This window comes from Trachymyrmex septentrionalis, unplaced genomic scaffold (genome assembly GCF_001594115.1).
Source record: "Trachymyrmex septentrionalis isolate Tsep2-gDNA-1 unplaced genomic scaffold, Tsep1.0 scaffold402, whole genome shotgun sequence".
In the NCBI taxonomy this organism is placed as follows: domain Eukaryota; kingdom Metazoa; phylum Arthropoda; class Insecta; order Hymenoptera; family Formicidae; genus Trachymyrmex; species Trachymyrmex septentrionalis.
This window is the reverse complement of record NW_017305572.1, coordinates 87,090-106,145: the sequence shown is the minus strand read 5'-3', so window position 1 is coordinate 106,145 and position 19,056 is coordinate 87,090. Positions and strand designations below refer to the sequence as shown.

Here is a 19,056-nt window from a genome sequence, read left to right as displayed (position 1 = left end):
ATAAGTAATTATATATAAATTATATAATAATAAATAAAAAATTTTATTATTTGGCCCAAAGGTATTCGTACAGCCGAAAACATTTAGCTTCTTAAAATCATGAACATGATTATTTTCGCAAAGCTCTTTCATTTATTTTAGAAGAGAATATAGTCATTGTTAATAAAATGCTAATTAATGTTTTTTTTCTACAAATAAGGCTTTTTAAATCTTTCTTTTTAAATGTATGAATACATTTTGCATTTACTGTATTTATAAACTTGTTGCAGTAACAACTGAAAATGTATTGAAAAAGTCCAATGTATTTTCAGTTATTACAACGACAAGTTGTTCAGAAATTGAAGAGTCAACCTCTCTATGTAGTATATGCTAACGTTCAAGCCTATTACACTAAATTGATAGAATATATATGATCGCTACGCGCGTGGCAACATATAACCGATGATCAATTGTCATGTAAATATAACAGAAGGTAACGAAATAAAAGTAACAAAGTATCGTTACTTGTAATATCTGAGTATTTATAACAATATCTGAATCAGGTACTCCTTTTCTCTCCTCAATCGCGCTGCGACGTTTTGTAGTTTCCTTTCTCGACACTGTAAAAGTCGTATAAAAGAAGAAAATTTGTAAATATATGCATACGAGGCTTGAGGCAATAGGATATTAAGCCACGCAAAAATCTCAGCTTGTGCTCTTTAACGTAACTAGAATATTTGGGTCCGGATGATCCTGGAACATTTTTCTAATTTTCAAATAGTATAATGATTTTAAATAATTTTATGTTTCACAATCTCATTTTTCACAATTTTGTTCTAATCATATAGGCTAATTATTGTATACTATATTTGTATAAAGTTTAAATATTGCAATTTTCAGAGAAAATAAATTTAACAATTAAAAAAAATTTAGTACTTTTCAAATATATCCATCTGTTCCAGAGTCACAAAAACATGTTTCTGTAACAGGTTAATCGAAATAGTAAATCGATAGTCTCGACAAAAGGAATCTTGCAATTACGTCAGGAATGATATTAAAGAGCGTAGATATTGTATAATAAAATAACAGCTTACTCTCGTACGATTTGTGGAATTCCTTTAAATTGTCCTCGTGACTTGTCGTATTATTGCCTCAAGTACTTTGTCTTAAATTTTGTTTTAAATATTAAGTGATAGTGGATCTTGGAAAAATCATTATTTATTAAAAACGTAATATTTGTGACGTTTGTAGATAATTACATAAATGATAAACAATTTATAAACTTAATAACGCGTAGGGTATAGTATAATTTGTATTTACCGTTGTCTATAAAATTAGCAGATATCTTGTAAAAATGTGTACTTTTTAGTGCTTTAAACGTTATTATTTTTAGATATAATTCTTCTATTTTTTTAATATTCCGTAAAAATAAAATTCCATAATTTGAAAATTATCTTTTTTTGCGATCAACGATTAGATAGATTCCAATAATTAGATATGTATACACACGTCTATTGTAACAAAGGCTAGCAAAATGCAATTGCGCCGTGTTTATATCTAAAGTTTAGTTCTTTAAACTGTGCATCACGAAAAAAAAGAATTATTGGCAACAAAAAAAAATTGTTACCCTGAATAGAAAATCATAATCAAATTGTATTATTGTATTATTGAAAATGTGAATTTCATTCAATAAATATCCTAATTAAAATTCATCGACGCACATGTGTTTGTTTGTATAAATCGTACTGTTTTACAGGCGGCTTGATGGGCGGAAATCAGACAAAGCGAAGATAAAAGTCGTGCGGATTTAGATTTATTTACGAAATGCGTTTATTTTTACACAAATTTTTACACAATGCTTAAGTGATCAAAATGGTTTAATGTAATTCGAGTACAATCAGAGATCTAATACGTTAAGCACTATATCGGGATGTCCCTATGAGGATGTCTTAATCTAATGCACACTTTTTTTTTCTTTAAATACTAATAATAATATGATTTGTTATGTGTAACATTAATGACGAAAAGAAGACGGTAAATAACGCGGGAAAAAGGAACGTTAATGTGAATGGTGTCTAATCAAAATTATTTAACAAAATTGTCGGAGTGTAAATTAATTGCATAAATTCGTGAATATCCTAGTAAGCGTAAACCAAAAAGCTGTGTCAAGTGTTTCGTGTTCCGAAGAAAATGGGGAAAAGAGAAAATAAAAGTGGCTCTCTAATTTGCGTATTGCGAAGCCAACAATTGAAATTCGTGTCTTACAGAAACTTCTCTTATAGAAATTTAATACCGAAACGTGATGATTAATTATTTATTTTGAATGTTAAAAGCACTGAACAAGAGTGCTTTTAACATTCAAAACAAATAATTCATCACTGGCCATGTTCAAGCCGGACGAAGCAACATTCGGTCTGCTCGTCGAAATGAATGTGATTGATTAAATCTACCAATCATGTCCGTTTGGCGAACAAGCTTTGCCTAGCTGCTTTGCTAATTTGAACACAGTCACTACTACCCTTTCAGTAAATTAGCCAGCTAGCGTTAAATTGAATTTCGATAAAAGTTGAAAATAAAGATGATCACTGGAGGGATACTATTACTGCGCGTATCTCTATGCAAAACTAAAACAATATAATAGAGCTTGGAATGAAAGTGCTTCATCCATGACGATTGCGAACGATAATTAATAATAATAATTAATAATAATAATAGTAATAATAATGGTCGTAATGAACGGTATGTATGCGAGTTACATAGCGTCTCTTAAGCACGCTCGCCACGGATTCGCCGGGCCAGCTGGATGTCTTTAGGCATGATCGTGACGCGCTTTGCGTGGATCGCGCACAGATTAGTGTCCTCGAAGAGACCAACGAGGTACGCCTCAGACGCTTCCTGGAGGGCGCCGATGGCGGCGCTTTGGAAACGCAGATCGGTCTTGAAATCCTGCGCAATTTCACGAACCAGCCGCTGGAACGGCAGTTTCCTGATCAGCAGCTCAGTTGACTTCTGGTATCTTCGAATTTCTCGAAGAGCCACGGTACCGGGCCTATCATCGGGAAATTACAGAAGTACTATTAGTCAAGACAAATCCAAGTTTAAAGTCACTGAGATCCGAGCGTCATTTCAACGTTTTGAGACGCGTCTTTTATTATTATTTTTTTTCATACCTGTAACGATGCGGCTTCTTCACGCCACCGGTGGACGGAGCGCTCTTCCTGGCTGCCTTTGTCGCGAGCTGCTTACGGGGAGCTTTTCCTCCTGTTGACTTACGGGCCGTTTGCTTGGTACGCGCCATGATTCAACCTGTGACAACAATTGTCGGACTAATATTGGATCTATTTTTTATAACTCAACCAAGGTCTGTTCTCTTTAGTTGAACTTCTTGTACGGTTCATCTTTTCTCTTTTTCTCTCCATCGCATCGATGCAAAAAAGTTCAGTTAAAAAAAATAGGTGTACGCTCTTTGTACTTAAAGTGGCGTCTACAAAGAGATTTTAAGTCCGCTCTTATTTCAAGAAGAAGATCTTAGGTAATGTCTTGGTCTGGTATTATATTTGTTGTACGACAAAAAACGGATGGATGTAATATTAGCTTTTAAGATGTTAATACTTATGCGGCCCTTTGGTTGATTCGTGACACCTTAAGGAGGTTGTAAGGCAAATGCAATATGTTAAGAATTACTTGGAAAAAAATTACAGATTATTCTAAATAGTATTTAAAAGTAATACAAAAAAATTAGAGACGACAGTTGAGCATTTGGATCAAAAGTTATTTCAATAAAAAGTAATATTTTTTTAATTTGTACTCTAATAGAAATATATGAAAATGTATTGTAAAAATAATGATAAAAATAATTTTTTTTATACAAGTACTTTATGAATTCAAAAATATTTATTTGTTACAAACTCTAATTGGTGAAGCTCCACGAAACTTTGCACAAGTCATTTTTAATACTTGAAATATTTATACAAAAAAATTTAAATTTTTGTTTATAATAATAAAACTAATATCAAATAAAATAAATGATCTATAAAAATGCGATGCTCAATAAAAACAGAATATTATGAACACAACTTTCACATGTATGTAGTTTGTTTAAAGCGTAAATATTAATATATGTATTTTGTCTTTGCAATTTCCTTAAGACTGTATACTTGAGACAGTATTAAATATAAGAATCAACAAATTCAAAATGCTAAGGTCAGGTTATTTTCTTTTTAACAACTAATTACGAAAAGGATAACGTGACTTTAGCGTTATTGCAAAAACTCCCTATTAGCACTCCCTAAAGCACTTCAGCCATATTGAATCGTGACGTCATAAGCGAGAACTGTGTCATAAGCGACACGTTGATTTTTCTTGTATGCCATTTGTAAATAAAGAGAATTTGGATGAAATAAAATGACGAGATCGCTTTAAAATACTTGTGGAAAATGGACGAAAACTATTCCTATCTCCCTTGACAATCAGTAAATACTGTAAATAATCGTAAAAGGCACGTAAAGTGCGTTTACTAGTTTTTACTCAATGTGCATGCATAACCTATTTTCACTTCACGAGCCTTTTTCAACTCTTTACCGACTATCAGGGGAGATAAGGAGAGTCTTGGTCCATTTTTACAAATGTTTTAAAGCGATCTCATTTTCATCCAAATTCTCTTTGTTTACAAATAGTATAACGTAAGAAAAATCAACGTGTCATTTCTCGCTTATGACGTCAGGATTCGATATGGCTGAAGTGACTACTCAGGAACTTTAAGTAATAAGAGAGCCGTATTAGCATTTTAAGACATTATTTACAAGATGATCATAAAATAAAATGAGACTATAAATATCGCTAGTAAAATTGATGAAACTTTAAGGGTGATATTCATAATACGTTCTTATTTCAAGATTCATATTTCAGTCTTCAGTAATGGCTGCATTCAGTACTATGAGCGCTCACGAGCGCTCAGTGAGCGTGCTTCTGGATACATTTAATGTCTTAAGATATTAGTACGAATTAATAATTAGTTTGTGACATCTTAAGACTATATCCAAGAGTCTTAAATATAAAAATTAATTCAAGAAATTTAAAATGCCTATTACGGTCGAAGCTGGATCTTCATTGCTTAAAATAATTCAATCTTGAATTACTAATATACACCATATATGTACTTGCACATACTCGTATATCATATTGTAGTCTTTTTCAAACTGTACGCCGAATTGTTTTTCCGGACTATAAACGCAATTAAAACTACTCTAGTAATTGCAAACTAAATTGACAAGCAATTTTAATAATTTGATGCTATGGATAAAAATTAATTATTAATATCGATCGTAAGTCTCAGGGACTGTGCATAAAATGAAAAAAACATTAGGAACAGGGATAAGTAGTAAGATTTCATCTCAGAAACCAACATCAGAATATATACTTTCTTATAGCTTAAAATCTTAATATTTATTCCTATTCCGAATATTGCCTTTATTGAGCACAGAGCCTTAAGCTGCAAAAAAATTAATTAATTTGAAACACAATGATAATAGTCGTGTAATAATAGTCAAATCTTAAGAAACCGATCAATCACAGTGAAATGTGAGAAAAATAATTAATATAATCAGTCAATTTCTTAAAACTTGACGGGCCTACAATAAGCTATCACTTAAGCTTCAAGTTTTATGCCACAAGAAATTAATCAATTTGTAGTCGATTATTCTCCTCGCATTCGACTGTCATTGGTAAATTTTTTATGAGTCAAGGTTTAACAAGGGCCAGCAGAAGTGCGAATGATGAGAAAACGTACTTGCGATGCTGACACACACACACACACACACACACACGTACACAATATTTGCATTTTACTGTAGGCCTGTTTCTTGTAGCTAAAGTTTTTGCACGGCTTATCGTTCTTCCTTTTATCTCTGTTTCTCTAGAAAGAAAAAAAGAAAAGATGAACCGCGTGCAAAGAAGTTGAGCTAAAAAGAACAGGCTATATATTGTCTTGTAAAAGAAATATTTCGTAAAACTTGTTTAAGTTTACTTAGTATTTTACTAATTATGAAGCCCGCCAAAGAGCCGAAATTTTCAATTTCGCGATCGATTAAGTGTCAACCGTGATTGGTCAATTTCTCATTGTAGCAATCGGGCGAATATTACTGACGGTGCAGATGAGATCTAGTGAGATATCAAAACGAATTTCTATTTTGCATTTCTTTTCCCCCCAAAAAAGCCACTATTTAACATGATGCAAGTAATTCTCCTAATTACGAGTATCGCAAGTATATTGCAATTTTTTCAACATTTTAGTTATCATAATAAAAGTCGGTAATAAAAGAAATTCGTCTCCACCATCGAGATCCTGAAATTTTACATTTTAAAATCTTATTGTAGACACTTCTAAAATGAGAGTAAGTAGTATACCTGAGTTGACGAAAGCAAAAAAGGAAATTCTAACGCAATCCAGAGTGTAACGATAAAAAAAATTTTTGCAATAAGTTTATTACAGTTTTTTTAGATTTGAGAAATTTGGAAGGATTATTAATATTTCAGATTAATTGCGTTGAAAGTCCGACAACCATATCGGCAGGCAATTATCATTTCTGAAATTAATTCATTTAAATGAATATATATAGTAGTTCAACATCTTAACATTCAGACCGGAGTGGTGGTTCATATCTAAAGTAATATATTTAACATAAATGGTCTTGTTTTCAATCATATTGTTAATAAAAAAAAACTTATTATTCTGTAAAACGTTAAGAAATTTCAAGAGATTTCTTGTAGATTTCCAATAGGAGAAAGAAAAAGGTACACTCGCGTATTTATCCTTTCGTTAGACTCGATTTGTTGTCATTCGCATGGAAATGGAGACGGGATTAGCGATTAGCTGCATTCAGCAAAAAATTAAAAGCTGATTAGCTTTGCAACTATTGTCAAGTTGTTTAATCCAATTGATTTAGATTCGATGTATTAAGGAACTTTATAATAATTTTATATTAGTAAAGCGGTTTTTTTCGCCTAAACGCAATCAATTGGAGAGAAAACTAATCAGTTAGCGCTTAGTGATTCTTTAATACGATTGGTTGCTACACTTAGATCCAACGAATAACTAAAGGTAAGAACCAATCATATTGAAGAATATCACTAAGCGCTAACCGATTAGTTTTCTCTGCTGAACGCAGTCAATTGACATTTGTCAATTCCTAATCGGCAGTATTGGCAGTATTGGCACATCGGCACTGCCGAGTGACGCTTAGAGCGGCGGGTAAACTAAGGCTAAGATCCAAAAGAACGGGAGACGTGCACGGTGGTGGTGGTGGTGCAATGATTGTCGGGAGGGAGGTAGAGGGAGGAAGGGGGTGCGCATGTACGATCTGGTACGATTGTACGCGCACGGAGCCGAGCAAACGCCACGCGTTGCGCAATGTACCAACTTTCGTTCGTCTGACGGCGACAGCGCAGGTAGGAGGGCGGGGGCGAGAGGGGAGAGAAGAGGAGAGGGGGGGGGGAAAAAACCACGCGTTGTCAGCAAAGGGGATTAAGGAATTCGCGGCAGCGAAGAGCAGCGTCGTTCCCGAGTGATTCTTCGATGATGACGATGATGACGACGATGACGTTCTCGCGAAGAAATCGGTTCGCTCGTGTTAGCGACACTGCGTGCGGAGGCTCAAAACCAGGACGACGATCGTATCGCGGTCGCACAATCACATCATGTCCGTCGCAAAATGGTGGCGTACGGCGGTGGAAATCCGAGGGGAAACACTTCACGAAATCTTCCGATTTCTTCTCGCGTGTAATCGTATTCGTATCCAGACGCGCGCAGTAAAAATGACGATCAGGATGTGGATCCGAGAGAGAGAGTGGGGTGTACGCTTCACCTACCTGAGACGAGTTATCGGGCACGAGCGGGGACGCGAAGCGAACTAGACTATCCGTTTCCTCGCACACTCCGAACAGTCCGAACTCCGATGGTATGATGATATGGGATGGGATGGCAGTGGACGCTGACGCTGACGCTGACGGTGACGCTCTCTCTCGACTCTCGAGTCCACGGCTGGCTCTCTTACCCGCCCCTCGCTTTACTCGCCTACTCCCCGCCACTCTACCTACTGCGGGAAATTAAATCGCGCGAGAGAGGCACGTACGAGCCCGCGGTATGCCGGCAGCCAATCCGACGACGGGCCGTTGGCCGGCCGGCGCACCTCATTGGTCGCCGGTGCATCGAGTGCAGCGGCGAGTGCCCTGTCAATCGCTCGCGGCTCGAAATCATAGCTATAGCTAGCTGGTAGATATGTATGTATGTACATCCTCTCTCTCTCTCTCTCTTCCCCCTTGCCACTACCATGGATCGCCGTCCCATTCTCCGTTTCACGCCACGCTTGTACCGACGATTCCACGAACCGTGCCGCGAGGAAGAACGCGGACAATGTCGCGACCTGTATGGAGACATTGGAGAGACACAGGAGCTCAACCCGTTCACCTCGGTCGTTTCGCGGCGAAAGGGTTAAGCGAGGGGAGGGGAGGGGAGGGAAGGGGAGAGTCGGATCGATCGATGGACGCCGCGGAAATCTAATGAGTTTTCAGGGATGTAACTTGTAAGCGAGAGCGAGAGCGAGAGAGAGAGAGAGAGAGAGCGCGAGCAGCCGATTTCCCGACGCTACGCGACGCGACGCGGGCGAGATCAATAACGTAGAGCGGTAGAGCCGCTCGCAACGAGTCAGGCGTCAGCCGCGTGTTCATGCGCGTATTTACACGTTTCGCCGCCGCGCGCGCCAATTAAGAGGAGGACGTAGCTGCTTCACGCTCGCGCGTAACCGCGAGCTCACGTGACCGCGCTACTCGAATACAACACGTATATACGATAAATACACGACAAAGGGGAAGGGAACATTCCCCGACGTCCGACATATAATAGGCCTGCAAACTTTTGCAGCGTTTATTTCTCTCTCTTTTTCCTCAATATAGAAGGGAAAGACTGTGAAAAGAGAGAACAAATCTATCACATTCGTATATATGACCGTGGCGAAGAAGCAAGGGAGGGGAGGGTAAGGGGGAAGAGCAAAGAGCTTTGTCTCCGCGAGCGCGATTCTACCTCCCGCCCGATCGGCCCGACGCTCGTTATTCGTTAAACTTCGAGAGTCGCACTCGAGAGTGAGAATTGAATTCGGAATTCATAATCAATCGAATTCGAAACGAAACGGATTAAAACTCTCCAACTAGTCGAACTCTAATCTTCATTTCTCTCCTTGTTCTTTTCGATTGTTCGCCGAGGATCGTTTGCGCGTAGAGAATCCGATATGGAAAATAGAACGTATAGATTATTCGCGCGAAAAATAGTCCCATTCTCATGTTCATGCCCCCGGGCATGCCGAGGATGGATGTATGCATACTTACAGTACTCACAGTTTAATTACACCAAGCGTAAATTCTCTCGTCGCGTCGCGTCGTATCGTCCGCTCCGCTCGGCACGGCTCGGCTGATCCCCGGGGTCGAGCCGTTGAGCTATCCCGTCGTCTACAGGTCGCGGCGGGGGGAGAGGGAATGGAAAAAAGCGCGAGACGGCGCCAGACTGACAGGTACGCCGACGAGGATGCGTGGCGTGTTATCGAAAAGCGACGCTACTGTTCTACACGGGAGAAAGGCGGTTGTTTATCGTGCGATAATGTAGCTAATATGTATAGCGAGGCTGCCGACTGTGACGTAGGGCAAGACTATTTCGCGCCGCGGATCGACCTGTGAAATCGTGACAGTCGTGAGAGATCGATGTCCGCTCTATAACCGAGTGAGCGAGAGAGACAGAGAGAGAGAGATAGTAAACACGCTCGTATTAAGATTTTTGCAGATCGTGTGGGATCATATGAAACGTTGCGCGTCACACGCGTCGTCGCGTCGTTTGGTTCGCGCGAATCGATAGCGGCGTGCAACGTGCAAATGCTTGCACAGGCGCGCGCGTCTTGCGCGTCTAACGCACGCACGCACGCACGCACGCACGCACGCACGCACGCACGCACGGGCAGACAGAGACAGAGTGTGATATGTATCTATATTGATACACATGTACATGGGATGCCGCACGAAATCATACCATTTCATTGATCCGATATATCAATTTTTCAAATTGGCACACAAAACAAACAAATTGCTACAAAATTCTCCCCAAAGCCCGTAAATTGGATAATAAAATAGTACATTTCCTGCGTCACTCAGTATACATTAGGTCTGTTTTTTTTTATTGCTGCACTCTGAACCGGTGCAATAAGTTGAAGTGAAACAAATTATATTATATATTTGTTTCACTTCAACTTATTGCAATGTGTATACTAGTTCAGAAAGTGCAGCAATAAAAAACAGACCTATTATAAAAGACGATACAAGAGATACAAGAGTTTGTTACATCCATTAGAAAATGTATTTTGTTATATCGTTACATCATTTGGTTAGTACTATAATCGTTACGATAATTACAACTTATAATTACGAACTCGACAAGAGGATTACATTTGGAGAAAAAAGCTTTTAAGATGCGCGCGCACTCTATTAATATATGCCATCTACGGTTGCATTCTATTATTCATCGCTAGTACTGAAAATCTCACAGTATATTTTCAATACTCACAGTGAACAATGCGTACGTTCCATACATCCTTGCAAAGAAAAAAAAAAAAAATTTCGCGCAGCGCCAATTGCAGCCCTCTTGCCGTATCTTCAATAATGTGTTTATAATTATAGATATATTTATTTAATGCATTTCCTTAGGGATACATGAAACACTTACTTAGTTTCTAAGCTTACAATATATTTATATACGTAGTATGCGATGTATCTACTATAAGTAAATTTGTTTAAGAGTTATTCTAAAGAGTGAGATTAATGCAAATCGAACTATATGCGCGTTGAGTGTGTAATAATATTATTACCAATAAACAACTAATCAACTACCTGTTCTCTGTTCTATCACTCTTCAATACATGTAGACATATCCCTTTATACGAAAAGTGCATACCGGTATAAGTAAATTTGTTTGTACGTAAAGAAGTGTTGAAAGGACGATGTAGATTTGCTCCCATAAAGCAATACAACTATCGTTGTAAAATCAAGCGCTAATACCTGGCGTTCTACAAAAAAAAAAACCATGAAATCTACGCAATATGTTTCGTGTTTTATTTCTGTTAATCCTGATATAAAATAAAACTAATGACTTTCTATAATTTCAACTTCTATTAAAAGCAAATTACAATTAGTTTTTTAACCTGTCATTTTTCTTAATTATTGTATGAATCATGAATCATCCGATCGAGTTTAAAAGTCTAATCAAGACTCACTTGTTATTCGTCTTTTCCAGGTATCTATTACAGCAGTTGGCAGTGTGTTAACTATGATAAATATACACGGAAGAGAGTCAAGAAAAATTTGAGATTGTTTAGAAACATACAATATCGAAATAATAATAAAATGAGAACGCTCTGTGTACTGTTTGTGAACGGTTTAAGCGCGTTCACCGCGAATTCGCCGTGCCAGTTGTATATCTTTTGGCATGATCGTGACACGTTTGGCGTGAATGGCGCACAAATTCGTGTCTTCGAACAGGCCTACCAGGTAAGCTTCCGACGCTTCCTGAAGGGCACCTATAGCGGCGCTCTGAAAGCGCAGATCGGTCTTGAAATCCTGTGCGATTTCACGAACCAGACGCTGGAACGGCAATTTCCTGATGAGCAACTCCGTGGACTTTTGGTATCTTCGGATTTCTCTCAGAGCTACAGTACCGGGCCTGAAAAGAAGATTCAAAATAAACAGAAACATTCTCATAAAAAAAAAAAATTGTTTAAATCTTCTTTCAAAGATATCAAATTTTATTTGAAACAAGTATATTCAACATGAAATATCAATTACATATTTAATATTTTCTCATAATTTCTATATTAGAAATACTATCAAAATTGCTATAAAGAATTATTCAATACTGTAAAATTGACAAATATCTTTGATATTTTCAAAACAATATGTCCAAGGTAAGCTTATACATGTCGTGTGCGTGTGTGTGCGTGCGTGTAGGTACACAGCACATACCTGTAACGATGAGGTTTCTTGACGCCTCCAGTGGACGGCGCGCTTTTACGTGCCGCTTTGGTGGCAAGCTGCTTCCTGGGTGCCTTTCCACCCGTTGACTTACGAGCCGTCTGCTTGGTACGCGCCATGACGATGAGCGAGCTTTCGTTATTTTCTTCTCCTTTCTATTGCGAACCCCGGTCCCTAGTGGGACAAAGCATCAAGATACATAAGTTAAGACGCTTCCTTGGTAAAGAGAGGGGGAAGCAGGCTATAATCAGTGACCCCCGCCAAGCATACCAACGCACGCATACACTATGCAATAGGGAGCAGGGGGGGAGAGGACAGAGACAGAGGAAGAGAAAGGGCGGAACGAGAACGGACAAAAAAAAGAAAACCGGAACGACCGCCGAATATCTGTCACGCGATTCTCTCTCGAGATCGAGGAATACGAAATTTGACAGACTGAAACGATTTATACGAGTTCGAGAAAAACGAAATACCACGACGCGTTTACTGATGTAACGCGACGATGATTTCCCTCCAAAAGTAAGCACGCATAATAAACAAGATGGCGGCAGCCAAATGCACTTTTCCTGAGGTATGCAAGGCGAAGGCGGCCCGTCCGAATCACGCGCGTCGTGGAAATTTCTTCGTACCTCGACATTTTCCCATCGCGAAGCGATATTCGTCGCAGTTTCTCGTGATTCCTACCAAAAACGTACAAGAAACGCGTGCGTAGTTTAATCGACGGTCGCAATCGCATGCGAAACAACTCACCTGATTATTTCAGCCTTTGAACGCAATGACGCTTCTCACAGATCACTTCGATCGAGAACGAACCTTACGACTAACGCGAACGTCGCGAATGTACAGACAACAGAAACTACTAGAAGGCTTCAAAGGGAGAGAGTGGCAAACTGCATCACGTGACCTACTCTTCCTCTGATTGGACGCCGACATTCAAAGCTCTATAGACATGGAAGAGATTGGAGAAAACGGGTCACATCCTGATTGGACGCGGACATTTACGTCATGCAATTTGCCACTCTCTTTCTTTGAGGCTTTCTAAAAAGCATCATTGAGTATTGTTGCAGGTTAGATTATTCAACTAAATTATTCAACACTAGAAATACAGGATTATTCAACACCAGTGTCGCTAATCTAAAATGCTGATTGGATAATCTAAAAGAATATACCAATAACAATGAGCACTCGCTGTTATTGGTATATTCTTTTAGATCATCCAATCAGCACTTTAGATTTGAAAGAATACATCAATAGCAGCGAGCGCTTACAACTGTCGAGTCCGCTAAACGCAGCCTCATGAACTATACAAGGTGTTTGGAAAATAATGATTAATGATAATCGCATAGTGGTCTTGAATAATTTTTTACTCAAATACTATTAATTTTACAGAAAAATTGCAAGAAACAAAAATTGTTTATTTTCTTCTCATAGAGCTTTAAGAATTTTTTAAGAATTTTTCTGAAGTGTTTAATATCGTATTTTCTCATGTTGATAAAAATGAGGAAATGCAATACTAAAAAGTTGATAAAAAATTCTAAAAAATTTCATAGAGGTCTATGAAAAGAAAATAAACAATTTTTGTCTCTTGCAGTTTTTCTGTAAAATTGATAATAAAAAATTATTGAAGATTAATTTTCTCGGTAATTTTTAGCAATTAATATCTTGATAACTATTGCGAAAATTGCAAAATGGTAGAGAACTTTTCTTTTCAGTTTAGTCCATTCTATCCTTATACGAAAGATTTATCATTATTTTCCAAATCTGTATATTTTCCAATCCTGTATAAGGTGAGTCATTCCCATGGAAAGTGCATATTCGGACATATTTGATTGCCTACTTCCAGTATTGCTATCGCTATTATGCGTAATATTTCACCTTATATATTTTTACTATAAGCAGCCTGCAACTTACACAAAGCAGCCTGAGTCTTATCGTCTCGTGTGAATAAATAAATGTTTTATTTTATAAATTTAAAATTGTATTATTCTTTAAAAATTAATATTGATTACTATTTTCTAACAATATTTTTTATTATACTTTATCAATATTTATTTATTAATATGTTTTAAATTTATTTCATTTACTTCATATAATGCTGAAAATTTGGTTGGTGTCCAATTTCTTCGTTTCATATTAATTGTTGGGAATGAGTGAATTCCAATAAAATGATTGAAAGATGGTTTATTTAGTCAAAAACAGACTTGACGACACATCGTATACAAAAACGGTTAAAGAGAAGAAAAACTGCCGGTAGGGCATGAATACAAAAAACGCGCCTAGCGGCAAACAGAATATTCAAAACATAAAGATGTCGATAACTAATCGGCTGTGACTCGTATGTCGGTAATCTGCCGGGCGCCATAATTGATTGGACAAGCAACTATCCATCAATCTTCCACTTTTCGATGTCCTATCCTATAATGTTCAGGCAACGATTATGTGAGATTCGTTTTAATCCCTTGGTAAGGATGTCCGCAGGATTTTCGTTGGACGGCACATACGATAGGACCAGCTGGCCATCCTCTACTTTCTCCCTCACAATATGGTATATAGGCGATGTCGATATGTTTCGTCCTGTTTTTCTCCACTCTGTTTCTGGAGAAATTCTGCTTTCATTGTGGAAGTTGATATGCCAGTCTGTTTCGTTGATCGCCAATGGATGAGATTTCCTCCTAGCATGACCGCAATACCGGTGTATGAATGTCGATCATCTTGATCTCCTGCCCAGTCTGCGTCGCAATAAACTTGAATCCGTTGCTCGTTTCCAGCTTTGTATGTCAATCCAAGGTTCTTGGTCTTACCCAAGTATCGCAGGACGTGTTTCGCTTGATTCCATTGAGACCTTCCTGGATTGGAATTATATTGTGATAATTTTGAAACAGCAAAAGCGATGTCTGGCCTCGTATTCTGAGCCAGATACATCAATGATCCTATTAGCTCTCGATATGGTACGCACGACATGTCTTCCTTTTCGTCTGGTGTTTTCGGACAATCCTCTTTGCTCATTTTTATTCTTAGGTTCAAGGGGGTTGACGCCGGTCTATTCTCTCGCATGTTATATCTTTCAAGCAGTGATTCAATGTAGTTCTCCTGTGTTAATTTCACTGTATCAGGCTGCCCAGTCAAGTTTCACTCCTAACGCGAAGTGTATCTCTCCCAAATCCTTGACTTCATATTTCCTTGTTATGGTTTTAACCACTTCAGTGATCGAGTTTGACTTTCTCGAAAATAGAAATATATCATCTACGTATATTATTGCTATTAGCCAATGTTCCTTATGATATGTGCAGTTTGAAGATTTGAGCCTTTTAAAACCTATTTCGATTAGAAAAGTGTCTAGTTCTTCGTTCCAGTTCCTTCCTGATTGTTTTAGTCCATAGATGAGACGCAGCAGCCTCGCCACTTCTCCATTTTCAGCGTTCGTGAAAGGGGGTAACTCCATGTATATCTCTTCTTGCAGGTTTCCGTATAGGTACGCATTTTTTACATCAATGTGTCTGGTGTGCCACTGATATTCTACTGACAGAGCTGATAGTAATCTAATCACTGAAAAGTTTACCACAGGTGAATACGTTTCGCCATAATCAACTTCCTTTCGTTGTGTGAAACCTCGCGCCACTAATCTAGCTTTGTACCTCGTAATCTTACCATCGGCATTTGCTTTCAGTTTGAATACCCACTTGCATCCTACGCATTTCTTCCCTTCAGGCAGCTGAGTAATCTCCCAGGTTTTTTGTTGCACTAAGTTATCTACCTCTTCTTTTATTGCGCACCTCCATTGTTTAGATTGCGGTGATGCCAGCGCTTCGTTAATGTCTTGCGGCTCCCTGACTTCTATTAGGTTTACCTCTATATCACTTGCTTCCGTCGACGCTTCCTCTTCTTCACATATTTGTTGGGTTTCTTTAGGCTTTCCTTTTCTTCCGTAAGGATTACGAGCTTTCCTTTTGGGCCTGCCCCTTCTCGGAGTTTCCGTCGATTCTCGTTCTTCTGCCGTCTCTCTTTCCGAAGAATCTCCCAATTCTACATCTGTTCTTTTGGGCGATCTCGGTGGACTTTTCTTCTTACAACTTAATTGCTTTTGTGCGGGCTCCATTTCTTCTGTTGTCGAGTCGTCTACATCGCCCGGCCAAACTTCATTATATTTGAATCTCTGTGGCACTTCTTTATAGATCCACTCGTGTCCTATTTTATCTTCAGCAAACTTAACGTGCTTTATTATGATGACATCTCCCTTCTGTGGGCACCATAGTCGATATCCTCTCGTTTGCGTGGCGTAGCCGACGAATATACATTCCGCCGCTTTATCGTCCAGCTTCTTTCGCCCTTGGTCTGGTAATCGTGCATAGGCAAGGCAGCCATAAGCCTTTAAATGACGTACGCTTGGATCTTTTCGATCCACACGGTGAATGGGATTTGATCACGAATTGTTGAATGACATACTATGTTTTTGATATATGCTGCTGTAGTGACTGCTTCGGCCCAAAATTTTGGAGGTAGATGTGCCGATTTGAGCATTGATCTCGTCAGATCCAATAGGGTTCTGTTTATTCTCTCAGCTACCCCGTTCATCTGAGGCGTCTCCACGTTTGATTTTTCATGTTTAATGCCTGCAGATCTGAAGTATTCTGATAATTCCTTGTTGCAGAATTCTAATCCATTATCTGTTCGGAATCTCTTTACTTTTCTGTCTTTTTCGCGTTCTATTCTAGCAATATAGCTTTTTACACAGCTTTTAACTTCTTCTTTGGAGCTTATACACAAGACCGTAACATTTCGCGAGAAATCATCCGTGAACGTTATGAAATACCTGCTACCGCCTATTGATTTCACGGGCATAGGACCACACAGATCCGAATGGATTAGTTCACATACTTCTCTTGATTGTCTTGATTTTAAGGTAGCGCACGCGGTCTTCGTTGCCTTTCCTATGCAGCATGCTTCACATGTGTGTCTGTCCATCTTCGCGTCGTCCAATCCGATAACACGATTCGCTTCCGCTAATTTCTTAATTGTGCTATTGCCGACGTGACAGAACCTATGATGCCACAGATCAATTTCTAACGTACAAGATTCCTTCATGAGCTCTCGTGGTGCATCAGGGTCCAACTCGACACCTAATACATATAAATCATTTCGCCTATATGCTTCGCATACTACTCGTTTGGTAGCGACATTTCTAATTTTTACTTTACCGTTCCGTATTAGTAACTCTTTCCCTTTTCGCTCCATTTGTGAGACCGACATCAAATTCTTTCTGATATTAGGGACATAATAAACATCTCGCAGGACTATATTTCTTTTTACATTTGCAACGGTCGTTTTTAGAAATATATCGCCCACACCTTTTGCTCGTAGCGTCGCTCCATTTTGTTTATTCGGATCCGCAGCGGTATTAATTATCTCGGAATCTACCTTTTTAAAATTGGTGAACCACTCTCGTTGCTTACACACGTGATGCGTGCTTCCACTATCCAAAATCCATGTATCTTTGATGTCGACATTATACAAGGACATGAGAAGCGCATCGTATTTCTTTTCCTGTTTAACGCCAGGTTTCTTATGAAGTCCGTCCTTCCTTAATCGGCAATCTCTTGCAAGGTGACCAACTTTCCTGCAATTAAAACAAGTGAGTGACTTATATTTCTCGTTACCTGTTATCTTTGTCTTTTTATCTTCGTTTCTTTTGTTCATCACCAATGCCTCTTTTGACGAATCTGTTCTAACGTCGAGTCTGGATTGACGTCTGTCGTATTTAGCTAACAGAACTCTCTTTATTTCCGCCGACGTAAATCTGTCGTCCGGCAAACTCGCTAGAGCCATATTTAAGTTTTCATAATTGTCTAGAAGTCCAGTTAGTATCGCATATGCAAGGTCTTCATCTTTTACTTCAGCGTCTGCGTCTCTGAGGTTGGTGGCGGCAACCTTCGCTCTGGCAATATACGCAGACATGTGCTCTTCGCCTTTCATTTGTAGATGATAGAATGCCTTTCAATTGCATAATCCTTACTCTTGATTTGGGCTTGTGAATTTGTTCGAGCGTTTGCCATGCTTCGTGTGCACTTTTGCAATCCTCTACGTGTATCTGTTGATCTATTTCTAAACTCAAGCCTATAGTCGCTAATGCCTTGTCGTCGTTTGTTTGGTGCAATTTTCTGTCGGCTGTAGTAACTGTATCGCTTAGTATGATATCACCGAGTGCATAACCTAGTAGTCCCTTACCTTTTAGGAGCCACTTTATCTCCATGTCCGGTAATTTCTGTCGGACACAGCTTCTCGACTACATTATCACTTCTATTGTCCGTATGACTCATCTTTCAATACTGCTTCTAAAGTCTCTTCTTACGTCCTTTTCTTTTATATTTTTGAACGTCTCTTCTTACGTCCTTTTCTTTTATACTTTTGAACGTCCTGGGCCCATAACCATTTGTTGGGAATGAGTGAATTCCAATAAAATGATTGAAAGATGGTTTATTTAGTCAAAAACAGACTTGACGACACATCGTATACAAAAACGGTTAGAGAGAAGAAAAACTGCCGGTAAAGCATGAATACAAAAAACGCGCCTAGCGGCAAACAGAATATTAAACATAAAGATGTCGATAACTAATCGGCTGTGACTCGTATGTCGGTAATCTGCCGGGCGCCATAATTGATTGGACAAGCAACTATCCATCATTAATTGCCCAAAGAACACATCTTTCTATACCTTTTCATGCAATGCTGAAACACTCGTTTTCTAGCATCAAAAATATCGAACCTTACCTTTGTAATCTGTAGCGAGAAAACAATAGATTTATGCCGTGTATATCACTGTGTGTTATTTATTCTGGAATTTAAAGTTCAATATGTTTAGTTATAAATACCATGCATGGATGACAGAATGTGTAAATTTACATAATTCAAAAAGAAATTTCATATAATATATTCTTATGTTATATTAGACAAATATTCAAAGTATTTATTTCATATTTATTAATTTACTTCACTTTCTTCGCTTTGCATTTTGACACTTTA

General features: G+C 38.4%; 2 protein-coding genes and 1 long non-coding RNA gene across 4 annotated transcripts; 1 reads left to right on the top strand and 2 right to left on the bottom strand.

The window, feature by feature from the left end:
- Positions 1 to 1,775: 1,775 nt before the first annotated feature.
- Positions 1,776 to 9,691, bottom strand: LOC108751163 (histone H3.3). Of its 2 annotated transcripts, none has more exons than XM_018491230.1 (3): positions 9,367 to 9,691; positions 3,150 to 3,285; positions 1,776 to 3,028 (listed from the first exon to the last, which is right to left on the bottom strand). In XM_018491230.1, the coding sequence occupies exons 2-3, from the start codon at positions 3,275 to 3,277 to the stop codon at positions 2,746 to 2,748; spliced, it is 411 nt and encodes a 136-aa protein (XP_018346732.1). In that variant the 5' UTR covers positions 3,278 to 3,285; positions 9,367 to 9,691; the 3' UTR covers positions 1,776 to 2,745. The 2 variants fall into 2 exon arrangements, with proteins under 2 accessions (XP_018346732.1, XP_018346731.1); XM_018491229.1 differs by lacking the exon at positions 9,367 to 9,691 and adding an exon at positions 7,846 to 8,051.
- Positions 9,692 to 10,084: 393 nt separating this feature from the next.
- LOC108751165 lies at positions 10,085 to 11,086 on the top strand. Its single transcript, XR_001939470.1, has 2 exons — positions 10,085 to 10,180; positions 10,329 to 11,086. It is a non-coding gene; the product is annotated as an uncharacterized LOC108751165 (long non-coding RNA).
- On the bottom strand, positions 10,815 to 12,905 carry LOC108751164 (histone H3.3). Its single transcript, XM_018491231.1, has 3 exons — positions 12,790 to 12,905; positions 12,031 to 12,213; positions 10,815 to 11,731 (listed from the first exon to the last, which is right to left on the bottom strand). Exons 2-3 carry the CDS (start codon positions 12,156 to 12,158, stop codon positions 11,449 to 11,451), a joined length of 411 nt encoding a protein of 136 aa, XP_018346733.1. The 5' UTR covers positions 12,159 to 12,213; positions 12,790 to 12,905; the 3' UTR covers positions 10,815 to 11,448.
- Between the last annotated feature and the right edge of the window lie 6,151 nt (positions 12,906 to 19,056).